Source organism: Vulpes vulpes, chromosome 12, assembly GCF_048418805.1.
Source record: "Vulpes vulpes isolate BD-2025 chromosome 12, VulVul3, whole genome shotgun sequence".
In the NCBI taxonomy this organism is placed as follows: domain Eukaryota; kingdom Metazoa; phylum Chordata; class Mammalia; order Carnivora; family Canidae; genus Vulpes; species Vulpes vulpes.
Window position 1 is genome coordinate 166,790,381 of NC_132791.1, and position 19,995 is coordinate 166,810,375.

The 19,995-nt window shown below is 45.7% G+C and overlaps 1 protein-coding gene across 4 annotated transcripts in view; it reads left to right on the forward strand.

Annotated features, from left to right (window-relative positions):
• The first annotated feature begins 6,514 nt into the window (after positions 1–6,514).
• The window catches only part of KLHDC4 (kelch domain containing 4), a 56,428-nt gene continuing 42,947 nt past the window's right edge, over positions 6,515–19,995 (forward strand). Inside the window, exons 1-4 of one of the 4 annotated variants that reach the window (XM_026004956.2) lie at positions 6,515–6,696; positions 8,658–8,749; positions 12,751–12,829; positions 13,546–13,644. In XM_026004956.2, the coding sequence (XP_025860741.1) occupies positions 6,601–6,696; positions 8,658–8,749; positions 12,751–12,829; positions 13,546–13,644 (366 nt within the window). In that variant the 5' untranslated portion in view covers positions 6,515–6,600. The remainder of the gene's footprint in view (positions 6,697–8,657; positions 8,750–12,750; positions 12,830–13,545; positions 13,645–19,995) is intronic. The other 3 variants (XM_026004958.2, XM_026004959.2, XM_026004960.2) reach the window with 3 other exon arrangements.

The window sequence follows — 19,995 nt, forward strand, 5'->3', positions numbered from 1 at the left end:
TTCTAATAGGTACGAGATGGTGTCTTCTTGTTTTACTTTGCATTTCTCCAAGGACATAGGACATGGGGCAATCTACATCATCATAAAATCATTAGCTGTCCCTTGGCAGAGAGAGGATAGTTGAGAGACTAGGACATCAGACACACTTTGAGGGGATGTCAGGGGCCCGGATCAGAGGCCTCTGTGGGAGGGTCCCGGCAACAGAGTCAGAGCGTGAGGCCCTCACAGGACTTCACAAAATATCCCTGGCGGATTTTGCCTTGGGTCAGCCTCCACACATTTTCCGGAAGGACCTACATTGTAGTTTTGTTTTCACTGTTATAACTGTCTCCTCCTGCTGCCAATTTCTCTGCCTTCCTTCTCAGACTAGGGCAAAAAAATAAACAGGGAAGTGGGGCAGAAACGAAGGAAGGAAAATGTGAGATGTGGTTCAGAGTGGGAGGGGACAGCAGATCTCTTAAAGGATTGGAATTAAATGAGACCATCAAGCCTCATGGGGTCAAAAGTCCATTCCTAGGGAAGACGGGATTTGCATCTTCTCAAAATTCGCCTGTGAATTCATTCATCTGTCCTGTGTTCCTCCATTGGACTTATTTTCACCTGCATCTCACTTGAGTTTTCTTTTTTTTTTTTTAAGATTTTATTTATTTATTCATGAGAAAGAGACAGAGGCAGAGACATAGGCAGAGAGAAGCAGGCTCCATGCAGGGAGCCTGATGTGGGACTCGATCACAGGAGTCCAGGACCACACCCTGGGCCAAAAGCAGGCGCTAAACCGCTGAGCCATCCAGGGATCCCTCACTTGAGTTTTCAAATATGTGTGGGTCTTAACTCTTTGGAAACCAATGATTCGTGTATAGGGCAGTTTGCTGTACTCAAGCATCTGAGCGCTGAGATACTCCCTTTGTCTGACCGTGCTGGACAAGACTTGCTGAAGCCCTTGTCGGCCATTAGGGGACTTCGTGCATTCACTGTTTACTCATAACTTTTCTCTAACATTTTATTTATTCATGAGAGACACAGAGAGAGAGGCAGAGACACAGGCAGGAGAAGCAGGCTCCCTACGGAGAGCCTGATGTGGGACTCAATCCCAGGACCCAGGAGCAGGATCTGAGCCAAAGGCAGACCGTCAACCACTGAGCCATCCAGGTATCCCTGTTTACTCATAATTTGTTAACATTCAACAAACAACCTGACTTGTCTGGGGATACAAAACTGAACAAGACACAGTGGAAGGGAGATTACCAACTAGGGGAAGAGAGCTGCTGCACGTAGGTCCTTCCGACACAAAGGGTCTCTAGTACTCTCAGGATCATTAGAGGAAGTGCATTAGGGGGAACATCTTGACTTACCTAGAAATCATATCCTATGACTGTTATTCCTGGCATGTCATAGAAAAGCTAGGCAACAATGCACTGATTCATTCAGGAGAAACAAAATTACAACAGTCTCTGGATAGTCTTACAATGAACCAGCTCTCAAGAGTCTATTTTTTTTTTAATCTTTTTTTAAAAAAATTTTTAAAATCTTTTAATTTTTTTTTATTTATGATAGTCACAGAGAGAGAGAGAGAGAGAGAGAGGCAGAGACACAGGCAGAGGGAGAAGCAGGCTCCATGCACTGGGAGCCCGACATGGGATTCGATCCCAGGTCTCCAGGGTCGCGCCCTGGGCCAAAGGCAGGTGCCAAACCGCTGCACCACCCAGGGATCCCCAGCTCTCGAGTCTAATGGAGAAGTTCTTTGTTCAACTGGTCATCTTTTACATGAATTGCATCATTCATTAGTGTGGCCAAGGAGAGGAGGATGTGGTGAGCTCTGTTCCCAGAATGGAGGTTTCACAACTGTGCTTCTGTAAAGGGTTAACACCTGCCTCCACCAGATGGGCTGAGATCAGAGCCCCATGGATGAAGGGACAGAGAAGCCCTTCTTGAGAGCAAGGTTTCAGTGGGTGCAATTTAACTCCCTAGCCAGGCGACTGAAATTTAAGGGGATACCATGGATAGCCCTCAGTGTATGTTCATGATGAGGTGATGCAGCTTAGAAACAGACCTAGTTCTGGGGATTCAAGAGCCAGACACTCAAAATAGTGATATTACGGGGATTTTTAAAAATCAGGTTACTTCAAGAATCATCAACGTCTCTAACAACCTGGCAAAGGAGCTTACCTTTTTAAAAACAGATTTAGCCTTAGGGACTGATTTGCACTGTTCCTTCTACTGCATTTTCTCCCATCTAGTGCCTCTGAGTGCTGCATACAGAAAAGCTGCCTCTGGGCTGTGTTGGGAATGTTGATGCGACAGTCACCACAAAATGGGCATGAACTTGCAGGCTCACATGGGTAGCATGCACAGGCCATGGCTTTACTGCAACTTGCTCACCAACTCACTACTGTCCACGTGATGTTAATGGTTGCTCTCATGCCTGTGATGACCATATCCTGCACAGTTCACGTCTGTTCCATCTTCTGCGCTATTGTCCAGATTTTGGGATTTCCTTCTCCCCAGTTTTTGCATCTAACAACTCACAAACTGTCCTTGATCTTCGTGTGATACTCTGGGACCCAGTGAAAAAGAAGACAGGGAGAGAGAAGGGTGAAGAAGGACCTGAAACATGGGAGCAGGTGAGGGAAAGACAGCTCAGATCATCGCTTATCATTAGTCAGCGGGGCAGTCCCACAAATGCTGAGTGGAAGGGAAGCCTGTGGGTGACTTTGAGGTTTCCTTCTTAGACTTGTCTCTATTTTCCAAATTTTAAAAATTAGTATGTGCTAATTACATAGTGAAAGATATCATTTTTTAAAAAATGGAAGTAAGGCTGTAACACGGCAGACTGGGTTATGTGGGCCAATCCTCCCATTCAAAGCAACTAAAAATGCTGGATAAATGTTGAAGTGAGCTTCTTAAAGGCATTTAGAAACTGAGGAGTAAAGCATCACCACATCAGAACCCAACAAAAAGGAGAAGCAAAAATATTGGGTTGAAACTAGGTACTGCAAATGGCTTTTGTTTCCAGGCATGAGCATGTGTTGCTATGCTTGACTTTGGTTTTGACAGCCTCAAAGGGCAAGGAAAACATTTATAAAGGCCAAGGCTGCCCAGGTGGGATCTAAGAGGATTAAGAGGACTTCAGATTAAGCTAAGGTCCTATGAGCTGTGCCTGCAGGTGAGCACGGAGCAGAAGAAACCCTGCCCCCCAGTACTTGGGGGGCACAAGAACACCATCTCGGTGCTGAGCAGGGTGGGAAGGAAAGATCTGGGGTACTGTAACCACATCCCAGCCCTTCCTCGGATTTTTAGCCTAAATTTACTTTGCCCGGGCTGCCAAAAAGACAGATATGATGGAGTTGAGCGAAGGACCCATGAACTAGTAAATAAATCAGAAAGAATTATCCAGAATGCAGCAACAAACACATGGAAAATGGAGATTAGTTAAGAGGCCTGAAACAGAGACCGAGAAAAAAAGATGTTATGTATTTAACTGGAGCTCCAGAAGAGGAAAGAACAGCATCCTCTGAAGAGAAAATGGGTAGAGCCGTCTCCAGCCTCATGAAGCCTGCCAAACCCAAGCAGGATAAAAAGTAATATCTAAATATATCTTAGTAAAGCTGAAGGCAACAAGAATGAAGATAAAATCATAAAAGCAGTTAAAGGGGGGCAGCCCCGTGGCCCAGCGGTTTAGCGTCGCCTTCGGCCCAGGATGTGATCTTGGAGATTTGGAATCGAGTCCCACGTCAGGCTCCCTGCATGGTAGCCTGCTTCTCCTTCTGCCTGTGTCTCTGCCTCTCTCTCTCTCTCTCTCTCTGTGTCTCTCATAAATAAATAAATAACATCTTAAAAAAAAAAAAAAGGCAGTTAAAGGAAAAGTGTAACTTTTCAGAAAGGCTTTTGGAAAATCTCCAGATATCTGGAAACAAAAGAATACACTTCGAAGTAAACCCGGGGACATAAAAAGAAATCAAAAAGGAAATTAGGACATATCTTGAACTGAATGAAAAAAATCACAACACATATTAAAATTCATAAGATGCCCCTGAAACAGCATTTAAAAGATGGAGAGCGGTAAACCCTTAGACATCTCAAATCAAGGAATTAGAAAAAGATAACAGAAACGTCCCCAGATATTTGGAAATTACACAGCACACTCCAGAGAGGAAAGAATTTTGCTGTCAGCCTTGATGGGGCAATGAAACTGGATTTTCCCTTTTCCCTCAGATGTCCAGAACACTGGATGAATGTGTGAAACAATCATTTGATTTCCCTCCCTCTCCTTCCCTCTTCCTCCCTTCATTCAAAAAGCATATGAGGAGTGTCATGTTTATCTGTCTTGTTAGAACCGAAGCTCCTGGAAGCTGGCGGCTGAGTTCCGTGTTGTATCTCGTGCTTTGGCACAATGGTCACATGCTGCCGTGTCCACTTCATGTGTGACATGAGGGGATTGCCAGCCAGCCCAAAACCATGACTTCACAGCACACGGAACCATCTTAAGTTTGTATTTTGCCAAACTTTTTAAAGTTTTTTCGTTATTTTGCTTGATTCTCCCAAGAATTTTGTGTAGTAGGTGGGCTGGCTAAATATTCTCCCTTTCCCAGATGGTAAACATCATCTATACCACACTTGGATTTTCCAATTACACGGATTATTTGTGGCGAGGGTAATGAGTTAGTTCCATCGGTACTTTTTCTCCTCTGGGTTTCAACTTGAAGACAGCAGAGGGCGCCTCACCACCCAAAAGATACACTAACAGTTCAGGATGGATCTAAGACAATCCATTAAAGTTTCAAAAATATGATTTCACTAAAATAGGACCATGTAGTTAATCTTTTTACTATTCTGGGATTCTGATCTCATTTTAAATGTCCTAGCCTCTCTGTGTCTGGGTAATGAGAATTTCAACATCATGTAAATCACCATGACTCATATCCAAGGGCCTTCCAGCTCAGCCTCAAGCTCTTTCCGATAATAAAAGCATTAAACCCTGAACCTACGAGGCCCTTCTAAATCCTAGTAGGGAATGTGCTCTCCCGTTCTCAGCCTTGAGAGGGGACCACTGTAATGTATTTCCCAAAGATGCTCTGTGGCTCAAGGGCCATTTGGCTTCAAGTGCATTGCCTCATGGTGATCTAATAGTCTCAGAAAAGTACAAAAGGATTAGGTACGTTCTTAAAATCATGTTGCACTAGAAGGAAAGTGGGGCAATATTAAGGACTTGGCCTTTTGTAGCTCACTGAGATAATCACATCTGGAGGCTCTGGAGCCTGCCGAGCATAAAATTCTGTAGCTTTCCTTCTTTTCTTTTTTTTTTTCTTTTTTTTTAAGATTTTTATTTATTTATTCACTAGAAACACAGGCAGAGGGAGGAGCAGGCTCAAGGCGGGATTCGACCCCAGGATCATCACCCGAGCCACCCAGGCGCACCTGTCGCTCCTCTCATAAACCTCTAACTGGTTACTTCCCCCATCATCACACATGGTCTTCTCATCTCCTACGAGCAGCGCTGGACAAAGAGGCAGCTTGAAGCCTCCTCTTCCCATAATTTCCCCCAAACTTCATAATTCTTTTTAAATAACTTGGTTTACGGACGAGGGTTGGAGTTGGGTGAAGTATTATACATTTTGGGGGGATGAGCAGTTGATTGGATCTGTCAACCTTAAAAATAAAAGTTATTGGAGATCCCCGGGGGGCTCAGCGGTTGAGCACTCGCCTTCGGCCCAGGGCGCGACCCTGGGGTCCCGGAATCGAGTCCCACGTCGGGCTCCCTGCATGGAGCCTGCTTCTCCCTCTGCCTGTGTCTCATGAATAAATAAAACCTTAAAAAAAATAAAAATAAAAGTCATTCTATCATACACGTGGGCTCGCCCGGCCACGGCGGCGGAGCTGCAGCAGCACAGGGCGGGCCGGCGAGGCCGCAGCAAGGGCGGCGGAGAGCAGCGCTGCTCTGTGCGGCGGGGGGTGGGGGGTGGGGGTCGCTGCGGGCCGGGGCCGAGGCCCCAGGGCAGCCGGGGTCCCCCCGCGGCGGGCTCCTCCTTGCAGCGCGCGCATCTGTTCGCTGGGGTCCCCGACGGCCGCCTCGCCGGGTCCGTGACCCTCCAGGCCAGCCCCTCATCGCCCCCTCGGTCGGGGGGGGCTCCGTTTCACCAGCTGTCCCAGCTCCGAGGCCAGGCCTGCAGGCTGAGCGCGCCGTGGCGAGCGCACAGGCCCGCCTGACCTGGTCGTCAGTCCGCTCGGCTTCCCGGCGACCCTGCCTAATAACGCTGACAACGGTCGTTCACTCCGCCCACGTCCTACACGCGGCCTTCCCGCTCTAAGGCTGCTCCGGCGAGATCCCAGAGCGCAGCGGGCCGCCTGGGGCCCCCGGGCTCGGGGGGGCTGACCCTTCGCCCGGGTCAACCCTGCGCGGGGGACCAAACAACCTACCAGCTCCGCCGCCAACCCCGGGGCCCGCGGTCCGGAAGCGCGGGCGGCGAGCGGGCCGGAAGTGACGCGTTTCCGCGCGCCGGCTTCCGGCCCCGGCCCCCGCGAGCGCGTATTTCCGGCGCGCCGCTTCGCCGCTCTGCGCCGTGCGCCCCTCTGGGAGTCCCGGTGTTTCGTCGGACGGGCGCGATGGGCAAGAAGGGCAAAAAGGAGAAGGGTCGCGGGGCGGAGAAGACGGCCGCCAAGATGGAGAGAAAGGTGTCCAAGCGCTCGCGGAAGGAGGAGGTGAGCGGGGCCGGCGCCACGCGGTGCGCGGAGCTGGGGTCCCGGTGGGCTTCCCTCGGCCGCGAGGCGAGAGGGCCCGGGTGCAGCGGCGCGCCTCGGCGTCTGGGTGTCTGGAGCGAGGCCCTTCGCCTCCCAGCTCTCTGCGCATCTTTACACGGAGGCTGACGACCCTCGCTGCCGCCCTGAGCCTCAGTGGGACCAGGCGCAGCGGTGGGGGTCCCGGAGCTCCCGGTGACCCCGCCGCCTTCTCTCTCCAGCCCCCCAGCTGAAGTAGGGATCGTGACTGTGTTGCCTGGGGAGTGGGGTGGTGGCACAGAGGCAGGGTTAATTTGTGGGGCATTTTAGAACAGTGCTCGGCACATCGTAAGCACTCAGTAACTTAGCTGGTTTTCACTCGCGTTCCCATCTCTCTGCAGCTCCTGGTCCTTAGGAGATGCCAGTGGCTGCTCTGTGGAAAGGGCCTGTCAGGCCTGAGACTTTGCTTGTTGCTTTCATTAGTCCTCAAAACAAACCCTCCGGATCACTGGTCATCTCATTAGGCCATACCCACAGAGGATACTCTCCCCTTCTCAAAGCTGTTTCGTGTAAAGTCATCAGGAGAGTGCATATTGGGGAAATGTGGAAACTGCCACAATGTGGTTACACATGTGAAGGCTTACCTTGGACAAACTCCCAGCTACACAAAGACATTTTTTTTTTGTGGAACAAAAAAGTTGCAAGAGAATGCACAGTATGATCCTGGTGACATGAAATTGAAAAACGTGAATAATTAACATGTATCACTTAGAGATATGTTTAGCTGTACTAAAAGTATGAAGAAATGCATGAGGGTAAGGAGCACTCCATTCCAAATATAGTGGCTGCTTCCTGGGGGCTCACGGGTTCACACATGGGAGGTGGCGGGGTGCAGGTATCTGTTCAGGCTGAGGAATGTGGCGTTCTGATGAAAGGAACCGAGGAAGCCCATGCAGCTTGCAGTCAGCAGATGGGGTGGGAAATAGGCAGTATGGTCTGGAAGTGTTCTTAGGTGCAGGAAGGACATCTGCCTCCATTGTGGAATGTGGAACTGGGGAGTGAGGGCTCTGGGGTTGGGGAGAGAGGAGAAGCAGCGAAGAAGGAGGTGGGAACACATCTCAGATCCCAGCATGAGCACAGGGAAGAGAGTAAGCATTCCAGAGGAAAATGAGGTTGGAAGTGATGCACAGGTCCTGCATCCCTGTGTGTGTGTGTGTGTGTGTGTGTGTGTGTGTGTGTGTGTGATCGTTAGTAGATGCAGGCCCCACATCCCTAGGGGTGTGTGTGTGTGATCACTAGTGGATGCAGGGCTATGGCTCTGGACTGGGAGGAGGAAGAAGACCACGTTCCAGTGCTGCCCAGCCTGGATGACAGGTTAATTGACACCTTCTAAATCTGTTTCTGCAGTTGTAAAAATAGAGCCCTTATCCGGAATGGCTGCCGCTCATAAGTGCTGAGCTCTAACTGTGTGGCGCAGTTCTAAATAGACAGGTCTTGCTTGGAACTCACCTGTTGTTATTTTGATGGAGGGAGGTGGAAACAACGTGAGCAGGGGAAGTCTCAGACACTGTGATGCAGACAACAAAACGTGTGGTGGGGTGGCTAGGGCTGGCCTGGTGAGAAGTGGTTGAAGGTGCTGCCAGGAAGTCAGGCAGGGCTTGTCTAAATGGAAGGCTCTTTATGTGCACTGTGAGCATTTGGGTGAGATGGTCCAGGCAGTGTGCGTGCATCTATGTGTACTTCTGAGAAAACTGCCTATAGCGTCGGTCTCAGTATTTTTGCACGTGTCAGAGTCTGTATCCCTGAAATGGGAGGAACATGTCATCACCCCCAGATCTGACTGGACTCTGGGCAGGTCAGACAGGGTGGGAAGGGTGACCTAGGTTTTTGACTGTGTGAGAGGGTTTAAGAACATGTCTCAGGTGTGACTTTTTGTTTGCCTGTAGGAAGATCTTGAAGCTCTGATAGCCCATTTCCAGACGTTAGATGCCACCAGGACTCAGATCGTGGAAACACCATGCCCCCCACCTTCACCAAGGTAAGTGAGCCAGGGCTCTTTGTTCTAGCTTCTGACGAATTTCTTGTGTATGTTGGAAAACCACTTTAAATGGGCTCCATTTTTCTTAAGTAGACAGACACATGGAATGTTTTCCTCGTTAAAACCCATTCCCGGGGATCCCTGGGTGGCTCAGTGATTTAGCACCTGCCTTCGGCCTGGAGCCTGATCCTGGAGTATTGGGATGGAGTCCCACATCAGGCCCCCTGCATGGAGCCTGCTTTTCCCTTTGTCTGTGTCTGTGCCCCCCCCCCCTCATGTATAAATAAAATCTTTAAAAAGTATGTTAAAAAAAAATAACCATTCCCATTGTAGATAAACTCCCTCAAACTCCCCTTTCTTCTGAAGAGTGGGAGTGAGGCTTTTGAGGTCTCTTCTCACGAGAAACACAGTCGCCCCGCTCAGTTGCTCAGCAGGGATGCGCCATTTGAAAGTTGTCTAGCTGATCACAGTTCCTGGACTAGGACGTTGCCCCAGTGAGCTCTTCGGTTTTTAAAATGTTTCAGAAGCGTGTGTCACAGGCATAGTTTCGCGTTGCTCTTTGTAATGACAAGTGTGATTTTGAAACATAAATATGTTAAGCCATCTTGAATGTATTTGTAAATTAGGTAAAGAATTCGAGAGTCTTCTGTAGGATTTCAGGTACTTGTGGGATGAGCTAAAATGAGCAGGCTTTGGTTTTCCTCTCTGACGATTCCTGTTCTCTCAGCTTCTGTATTCCAGCTCTGTTATCAATTGATTAGGGCCCTGTAATTCTTGTATTTTCCACTGCAGGGTAGAGGGAAAACCCTGAATGCACTGAGTTAGGAAACAGGAAGGGCCAAATGACCCAAGAAAAGATCCCATGTTCTTTAGAGAAGGGGAAATGCATTAACTTCACAAGCAAATGAGATTGGTTTGGTTGAAAAAGTATTTGCTTCCTTTCTCTCAGAATACACATTACTAGTGTTGTCATAAAGGAGGTTGATCTTACTAGAGCTGCTGCCAGCCTGAGTGGAGGCTGGGGTCTAGCACTTCAGGAAGGGGGGCTGGTTGCGGCTCCCATGCCCCAATCCCACCTGTCAAGAGGTGGTGGATGACAAGGTGGCCCCTGGGCAGAATAGAGTTGCAGGTTGTCCCTGTATTCACGTAAAAAGTGTCAGGAAATGGGGTATACTTTCCCCCGTACTTGACATGTTACCACAGGGGCCACATAGAAGTTACACGTGCTGTAGATGCACGTTATTCTTGCAGTTGTTTCAGCAGATAAGTCTTTGAAATCGTGATGGCTTCGTACCTTACGGCACCCCTGAGGGCAGCCATTCTGAATGTGGATTGATTTCCACTGCCCCCCCCCCCCCCACCTTTGGTGACATTTTAAAACTTTTCCTGAAGTAGTGGTGCTCACAAAGCCAGGTTCAATGTTAGGATGTAATTAGGATTGCTGGTGCTTCCATAGTCAGCTGGGAATGTGTTTTGATGGAGCTGAGAAATGATGAGATCATTCAGTTGGTAACCTGAGTAACCTCTCGCCTCCTCCTCCTCCATCATGTTATAGGAGAAACCATGAAAATTACTGAGTTTTGTGAGTGTGCGTATCCCCAGGTATTGGCTGTGATCTAACTTAATGGGGAAGTAAGGCCCGTACACCCAGGTGCATCAGTGCCTCAGGGCGCCTGTGTGTGGGATAGAGGTGGTGTGGGCTGTGGGGACCTTGCAGGGACTCTGGTGGCTCTGGGCCTGATCTGGATTGCTGTTTCCTGGCTGTGCTTATTACTTTCCCACAGAAAATTTTAATAGGTGTTAAGTGAAAATAAGATTGGAGAGGGGGACGCCTGGGTGGCTCAGTGGTTGAGTGCCTGCCTTCGGCTCAGTGCATGATCCCGGAGTGCCAGGATCGAGTCCCACATCAGGCTCCCTGCATGGAGCCTGCTTCTCTCTCTGCCTGTCTACCTCTCTCTGTGTGTCTCTCATGATTAAATAAATAAAATCTTAAAAAAAAAAAAAAAAAGATTGGGGGTTAAAGAACTTTGGGAAACAACTGGTTTCCCTTTGATATTTATTTTAAAAATTGTAGTAAAATATATCTTTTTTTAAAAGATTTTATCCATTTATTCAATCTTTAAGAAATCTTTTTTTTTAAAGATTTTATCCATTTATTCGTGAGAGACAGAGAGGCAGAGACACAGGCAGAGGGAGAAGCAGGCTCCATGCGGGGAGCCCGACATGGGACTTGATCCCCGGTCTCCAGGATCACCCCCTGGGCTGAAGGCGGCGCTAAACCGCTAAACCACTGGAGCTGCCCAGTAAAATATATCTAATTTAGATTTTCCTATTTTAACCATTTTTAATAGTGCAGCTCACTGGGGTTCCTTATGTTCATGGTGCTTTGTAACAATTTATTAACAGAAATTTTAATCACCCCACATAGGAGCTCTGGGCTCATGAGCTATCACTCCCCATTCCCCTCCTATTGGCCCCTGGTGACCTCTGCTCTCTAGTTTTTTTATTTGCCTGTTTTTTTTTGTTTTTTTTGTTTTTACTTTTTTTTTTAAGATTTTATTTGTTCATGAGAGACACAGAGAGATAGAGAGGCAGAGACACAGGCAGAGGGAGAAGCAGGCTCCATTTGGGGAGCCCGGTGTGGGACTCCATCCCAGGTCTCCAGGATCATGCCCTGGGCCAAAGGCAGGCACTAAACAGATGAGCCACCCAGGGATCCCCATGATTTGGCTGTTTTAGATATTTCATATAAGTAGAGTCACACAGCAGCTGTCCTTTTGTGTCTGGCTTCTTTCACTTAATGTAATGTCCTTACGGTTCATCCGTGTCGTAGCATGAATCGGAACTCCATTCCTTTTTAAGACTGAATAATATTCAATCGTATGGATGCACCACATTCATCTGTTGATGGACTCTTGGGTTGTTTCCACCTTGGGGCCTGTGTAAGTAACGCTGTCACAAATGTTGGCATGCAGGTGTCTATTCCAGTCCCTGTTTTCACATTTCTTTGGCATGTACCTAGAAGCAGAATTGCTGGTTTATGTGCTAATTCTGTGTTTAACTGTGGACTGTTTTCCACAGCGTAGTCCTATTTTTTTTTAATTAAAAAAAATTTTTTTTTAATTTTTTTAAAGTAGGGAGAGGGGGAAAGAATCTCAAGCAGACTCCCCGCTGAGCATGGGGCTCAGTCTCACAATCTTAAGATCATAACCTGAGATACAATCAAGAGTCAGGCACTCAACCCACTGAGCCAGCCAGGCGCCCCAGCTTAGTCCTGTTTTATCACACTGGTTTCTTTCCTGCAAACTTTCTAAACCTATAGAATGTTTTTGTGTACAGTAAATGCCCAAGAGAAAAATAGAGTTGTCTGATTTCTCAGACTTACCTGACTTTGAAGCTTTTGTCTTCCTTTATGAAATATCTTTTGGAATTACTTTTATCCTATACTCCCTGGGGAAGGCTGCTTGAGGGGATTTTAAATCCACCAATTGCTTGTCCTACCCTCCCACCCCCTTCACTGTCTTACTTTCTCCAGAGATGATTCACACGTATTTATAGTTTTCTTGTTCTTATATTTGGTGTAAGTAGAACGTTATTTGCATTTTTTAGGTGTAAGCTATCTGGATACAGATAGAAATGCTTAAGAACTGGTCTTTTTAGAACAGTCTTGATTGTGATTTAAGTGGATCAACCTGTAAAATAGATCAGCTCTGGGAAATCTGGCATTTAAGTTAGGAGCACCTAGATACATCACTGCCTGATGGTTTTTAGCCAAACACTGTGTGAGTCACCCAGATCCAGGGCCCTCCTGAGAGACTAGTATTTTGGCCATGAGGTTGACTTAAAGGGTTGGAGGCCTTAGCTTCTGTTCCCAGTGCCAGGTTTCCCTTTCACAGAAGTTTGGGGATGTGATACAGCACCCTGGTGGAAGGGAGGCCGGCTCTCAGCTGGGCATCACATGGCTGGATTGCGTGTTGAATTGCTGCTTCTGTCTCTTGTAGGTTACATGCCTCACTCTCTGCTCATCCTGAGAAAGATGAGTTAATCCTTTTCGGAGGTGAATATTTCAATGGCCAAAAAGTAAAGTATATATTTTTTTCTTTTCCCTTCAAATTTCCATGGGTCTTATTCTGAGTAAAATTAGTTTAAAGCAGTGATAACAAATATGCATTGGACCACCTCCTGAGCTTTCAGACTGGTATCCCACGTAGTCCTTGAGAAGTCACCAGGATCCTTTAGTGACCTTAAGGGTCACTCTTAATGCTTGCTTGAGATTGACCAGCATGTTGCTCATTTGTGTTGATTGTTCATGCTCATGGTGGGTTTCAAAGTTGTTTTGAATCAGGTCAGAAAGTGCTGATAAATTGTAGAACTAATTTTCATTTTTGAGCAGGCTAGAAAGACTTGTATTTCAGAATTATGTATGAAACAGTTATAAAAGCATGAGTTCACCTTCCCTCCATGCCCAAGATCCCTGTGAGTTTGACTTCATGCGTTTGTCTTCCACTCTGAGTTTTCATGCGTTTAAAAACCAGGCTTGACTTTGAGCAATGATTTGCCGAGCAGCAAAGGCCTTGGTATCTTAGGTGCTAATAGGTATGGCGGGCAGGTAGCTTTTTTTATCTCAAAGGATCCAAGGGGCCCAGCCGCAGTCTTCTGGCATGGGTATATATGGCTTTAGGAAACCTGTTTCCTGGGGAAAGCTATTTCCCAAGTGATTGAGATCCCGCTTCCCACTTATTGTCACCTGCGTGGAGGTGTCATTCATGACATAAAGTCCCTCTTCCTTTTTGCAGACATTTGTATATAATGAACTGTACGTTTACAATATCAAGAAGGACACCTGGACCAAAGTAGAGATCCCCAACCCACCTCCAAGGCGCTGTGCTCATCAGGTATGTGTCAGTGTTGACCACCCCCTCTTCACCTGTGAGGGTTCTATTAGCTGCTTGTGGAGTTTGTAGACAAGAGGTGGCCTAGTACAGAAGGTGGGGACTTACACATGGCCGCACTTGCTGTCACTGACCTGGATGCAGTGCTAAGCTTCTTGCTCTTCAGTATCTTCACTTTGAGACAGGGATGAACACCTTCTCCAGGTGGCCTGAATCCAGGTAAATATACCTCATGTGGTGCCTTGCATGCAGCAGCCATACAGCAGAACCCTCCTCTGTAGGGGTGAGAGGCTCCCGCAGGCTGCAGACCTGGTGGCTGGAGAGAGGAATTCCTTGGGAGAAACGGAATGTTCAAAGGGGGTTCTTGAGGAACGAAATGGGTCATAACCAAAGATAGTGAAGGGTGAGGACATCAGCATGTTGTCGACTGGTGTCTGCTCACCCCGGGGAGCTCAGTCAGAGCTGCTACTCCTATCCTGTTCTGTAACTCCATGAAGACGGGCCCTTGGTCTGTCTTGCTCATTATCCTAACCTCTTACTTGGAACGCTGTCAGGGCACAAAAAATAATTTGAATGAGTGATAACTTTTCAGTGTGGAGAAAGAGGATCGTATGAGCCTGCCATGGTGTGAGTAAGGCTTCCCTCCATGGTATGTGGGAGTCCTTTCTCTAATCCTCTGCTCACGGGTAGCCTGCTGATCTGAAATTGGGTCTGAGAGTGGGACCTGTCTGCCTGGACTGCATGAATGTATTGTGCACATAGATACTTGCAGGCATTTGGATTGCTTCTTTTTTTTTTTTTTTTTTTTTAAGATTTTATTTATTTATTCATAGAGACACACAGAGAGAGAGAGAGAGAGGCAGAGACACAGGTAGAGGGAGAAGCAGGCTCCATGCAGGGAGCCCGACATGGGACTTGATCCTGGGTCTCCAGGATTACACCCCAGGCTGCAGGTGGCGCTAAACCGCTGTGCCACAGGGGCTGCCCTGGATTGCTTCTTGTAGAAAAGAAGGATGTACTTTCAGGTTTAGCAGTCAGATCTTAGTAAAGCTTGGATTTTAATAAATAATGGATCTTGAGAAGTTTGATCCATTCACCAGGGACTGCCCCAGTTCTTGAGAATGTGTGACCTGTCCTAGGCTTCCAGGCTGAGGACAAGCTTGACCTGTCCCAGCTGTGATCTCTCCATGTACCCAGCCCTCCAGATGCCTCACTGATTCCTGGACCCCAAGAATTGCTCATGTTTCGATGGAGAGTCCCGCTCTGTGCCCACGTCACGTGATATGGGCTCAGGAACTTCTTTTGAGTTTATTTTCTTAACCGTCTTAATCACAGTCTTTAACTGTGTCCTTGAGGAATTAGTGTCATGATTTTTAAACGCAGTTATTTTGCCAGGGTGTTCAGCAGGCTCTGATTCATATGCCTTAGGAGGACTTTGCTAGTCTGGGACTTAATAATATCTTTGTAGTTAAGGTTGGTTCGCTGTTTTCGCTGAATTTCACAATGAATCAGAGCCACAGGAAACAGAAAATTAGTTATAAAGTCTTTTGTCTGAAAGTCATTACAGTCCAGATTCTATGACATTGAATTCTGAGACCTAAAACCTTCCTTCTTATAGACTGGTTCAGTGTGACATCAGAGGTCATGTTCTATATCTTCTCTTTAACTGGGGCACAGCGGGGTGGAAAGAGGAAGCCTCCTTGTACACCATTCTTTCTTTCCCCCTAGATCCTGGAGTTTTAGGGGGTGAAGTTGATTTTAGTCTGTAATTGGAAAATTGACATGGCTTTTCTTCAAGAACACAGCACAGTGGGAGAAAGGAAAGGGCTGTGGCGCCTGCTGAGTGTATGGCCGGATGTGTGGCCGGATGTGTGCAGGCCTCAGCAGCTTGCTCCTCTCTACCCGGTTTCCTGGGAGAGAGGCACATTCACAGGCCTCTGCCTGAACTGTGAGGATGCTGCCACCAGCAGGAGAAAAACTGGAATGAACAACTTTGAGAACTCCAGGATGGGTGATGAGGAGGCAATAGTCATGAGATCATATCTTCTTGATCCCTGGATGGTTTCCCCCAACATAGTAACTAAAATATGAAAAAAAAATTTCTCTCCTATAGTAGAAAACAGTTGATGTTTAAAAACATGTCTTCTGTGTTCTTGTCAGCCTGGTGCATTACTGAGCAGTAAATAGTTTCTGGACACAGGTTAATATATAGGAAGTCTTTATTCGTGAGATATGCAGAATCCCATGATAGTCCATTGGTGCTGTGGAAAGTGTCAGCCTCCAGGACACCTGGGTGGCTCAGCGGTTGAGCGTCTGCCTTTGGCTCAGGGCGTGATCCTGGGGTCCTGGGATTGAGGTCCACATCAGGGTCCCGTGTGGAGCCTGCTTTTCCCTCTGTCTGTGTCTCTGCCTCTGTGTCTCTCATGAATAAATAAATCAAATCTTTAAAAAAAAAGAAAAGTGTCAGCCTCTGTTTGAATAATGGCTACATCTCGGTCCACCTGAGCAGGGTTAGCATGGGTCCTGGGTTGCTCCCTTAGGAAACACGAGGCATCTTTTACATTTGTGGCCCCCTTCTGGGGCTGGGACATGGTGACAAAAAAGACAAATTTGCCTTTCCTGATGAGATCCCGTAGTTTGTATTTTTTCCAGTTCTGATGGCATCATGTGTTTTTCGGATTCCACTTACACAAGGCTGAAGCTGCTGTCAGATCTGTTCAGAGTCTATTACTTTAGATTCTGATGGGCTTTTTTTGGTATTTGGAGGGAGAGTGGGGATCTTAGGGTTTTCCAGATGTGACTTTATTCCAGTTAATGCAACAGCAAGCAGACCCAGGTGCCTGGGAGGCCTACAGCCTCATGGGATAGGCCAGTCTCACCTCACCTCTGGAGTGGTGCTGCTGTGCCTTGTCCCCTGGTCACTGGGCCCTGCTATGTCTTCATTAGGTCTGCTTGTTGGTTCAACAGCTACTTTAAAACTGCTATGTGTGTATGCACGAATATATATATATATAATATATATATATAAATGTGTTTATATACTTATATATGTTTTATATATATTTTTATATATATTATATATGTTTTATGTATTTTTATATTTATGTATTTTATATATATTTTTTATATATATATATATATTACTTACTGTTTGCATTTTATTGCTTTATTTCCCGAGTACATGAGCCAGTCACTCAGGAGAGGGCCAGGGGTATAAACTCATAGAGTAGGGACTCTTCCAGCCTCCAGCCCAGTCACCTTGCTTTCCTGCCCAATCTGGCCAGACCTCTCCTGAGAAGCTACCGGATGATCCTGCCCATGCCTTGATAAATTGAAAAATCCTTATCTTAGGATATCATAGGGGGTCATTTTGTTAGTGCTTACAGACTTCTTTTTAAAAAGTAAACTCTTTAAGATCTCTTTATTGGACCATAACGTATTTTTGTGTTAGGTTTTTAAGTGAACGTGCATTTTATAGATATCTTTTAGCAAATAAATTTTTCTTCTGCAGCAGGATGTTTTAGAGTATTGTGTGTTTAGCCTGAGATCACCTTTAACTGACAGTGACCTTGATAAGTTCTTGGAGAAATTCGGCACAGATCCATGACCTGGATTAGATCTCTTTCTTACCACCTTCCTTTCCACTTGCTTTATAGTTACGGAATAGAGAAGTAATTGGAAATTTAACTTGGATGAGACTGAAACTTTTGAGTTGGAGTTGTAAGATCCTATTGCTAATTCCCAAATGAATCACTTCATTCCTTATTCTTTCCATAGCCAAGAAGCTTTTCTTTTTTCATTTTTTTCTTAATTACTTTGATACAGAGCTGTATGTTGTTTTTTACTCACAGATAGTTGGTTAAAAATATTTGGGGCAGGTGACTTGAAATGACTTGTAAAACATCACCTTGTTGAGGGTGTATTTCTACTGTAGTATGACTTCTTTGCCGTGCATTTCAGTACAGGCAAACTAGTTTCCCAGAGAATATACTATTAAAGGTGTTTCAGTTTAAGCAGCATCAATAATGCTACAAAGCAGAGTGCCATCAGAAGTGAAATTCATGTGCTTTCTTTTGCAGAAGGGGGAAAAAGATGAATTTAGTTTACTCTGAAATCATTTTCTTCATCTTTATGGAAGGCAAGTAAAGGGAGATTTTCTTTTTTTTATAGATTTCTTTAAGAGCCTAAAAAAAATAATTTAGCAGGACGTATAGGTGTAACTTATCATAATTCATCTTTGGTACATTCGAAAGACTTCTCTCTGGGGCATTGCTTTGTATTGATGTGAATGGGAGGTAAAGGACCCCTGGGTGTGTCTGATGTTGCTGTGTGAGCAGCACACTGGTGGCTTGCCCTTTGCTTGATTTCTTTGACTTGAATTTCCTAATTTTATTGGATGACTGGGGTTGTGTTAGGTGGTTAAAATGCCTTCTAATCTGAAAAATGGGTCTGGTTTGAAGTTGACAGGAAAGTAATTTGCCTAGTACTTCTCATGTAGTAGTTTAAAAATCATTCTTAAAAGGTGAAAAAAGGCCTGTGTGACTCAAAAATCTCAACACTGGATCCCAAACGGAAGTTGTGTTTAATTCAAGTATTTCTATATAATTTTTCCTATTTTCTTGACATTGGGTTCACTGATTTTTTTTTTCTATTTATACATTTATCTAAATGTTTATACATTTTTTTTAAAATTTCTATTCTTTATTGTTTCCTTTCATTTTGGGCTTAATTTGCATTTTCTAGCTTCTTAAGGTGGAAATGTAGATATTTTATTTATTTATTATTATTATTTTTTAAAGATTCCATCCATGTATTCATGAGAGACAGAGAGAGAGAGAGAGAGAGACAGACAGAGACACAGGCAGAGGGAGAAGCAGGCTCCATGCAGGGAGCCCAACATGGAACTTGATCCTGGGTCTCCAGCATGGGGCCCTGGGCTGAAGGCGGCGCTAAACCGCTGAGCCACCCAGGGCAAGCTGCCCTGATCATTTATTTTAAATCTTCTTTTCTAATACAAGCAATTCAAGCATCTAATACAAACATTTCCCTCTAGACTGTACTTGAGCTGCACCCCACAAATTTTGTTGTATTTTATTATTCAGATTGAAGTGATCTGATTTGCTTGTGGCTGTCTTATTTGACCCATGTGTTACATGTGTTAGAAGGGTGTTAATTTACAAATATTTGGGGATTTCCTGGGTTTCTTTTTGTTCATCATTTCTAATGCATGATTTCAGTCCTTTTAAAATTTTCGAGACTTGAGGATGCCTGAGTGGCTCAGCAGTTGGGCATCTGCCTTCTGTTCAGGCCATGATCCTGGGGTCCTGTGTCCGAGTCCTGCATCACACTCCCCGCAGGGAGCCTGTTTCTCCCTCTGCCTGTATCTCAGCCTCTCTCTATATATGTCTCATGAATAAATACATAAAATCTTAAATTTTTTTTTTTTTTTTTGAGACTAAAGCTGTGGCCTAACATACCTATCTTGGTACGTCTTTGGTGTGTTTTGTAGAACGTAGGGTCTCTAGTAGTTGGGTGTGGGGCACTGATTGGGTCAGGTTGGCAGATAGTGTTCACATCCTCCCTATCCTTGCTGAGTTCATTTCTGCTAATCTCCTGATGTTTACTTTGCTTTTGCACAGCCACCTCATGTTTCTTAGGATTAGTGTTTACATGGTGTATCTTTTTTCATTATCTTATGTTCATTTGTGTCTTTATGTTTAAAGTGTGCAACTTTTAGGAACACCACTTGAGTCGGGTCTTGTTTTTTTTTAAAGATTTTATTTATTTACTCACGAGAGAGCAAGAGAGAGACAGAGACACAGGCGGAGGGAGAAGCAGGTTCCCTACAGGGAGCCCAATGCGGGACTCAATCCTCAGACCTGGGATCACACCCTGAGCCAAAGGCAGACACTCAATTGCTGAGCCTTCCAGGTTTTCCTAGTCAGGTCTTGTTTTATTATCCAGTGTGACAGTTGTTGCTTTTAATTGGTGTATTTGTCTTACACTTATTCATTCATTCTTAAGTAGGCTCCATGCTGGGCATAGGGCTTGAACTCATGAGCCTGCTATCGAGACCTGAGCTGAAATCAAGAGTCAGACACTTAAACAACAGAGCTTCCCAGGCCTTTGTCCATTATGTATAATGTGATTATACAGAATTCCTGACTGACAGCACTTGAAAGATACTCCGTTTTCTGGCTTACACTGTTCTAGTGAGAGTTTACTGGTGATTTTTAATCTTTGTTGTGTATTTAATGTCTGTTTCCTCCTCTAAGGCTGCTTAAATGATTCTCTCTTTACCTTTGGCATTGTAGCATTGGTTTTGAGGTACCATTGTGGTTTTCTGGGAGTCCA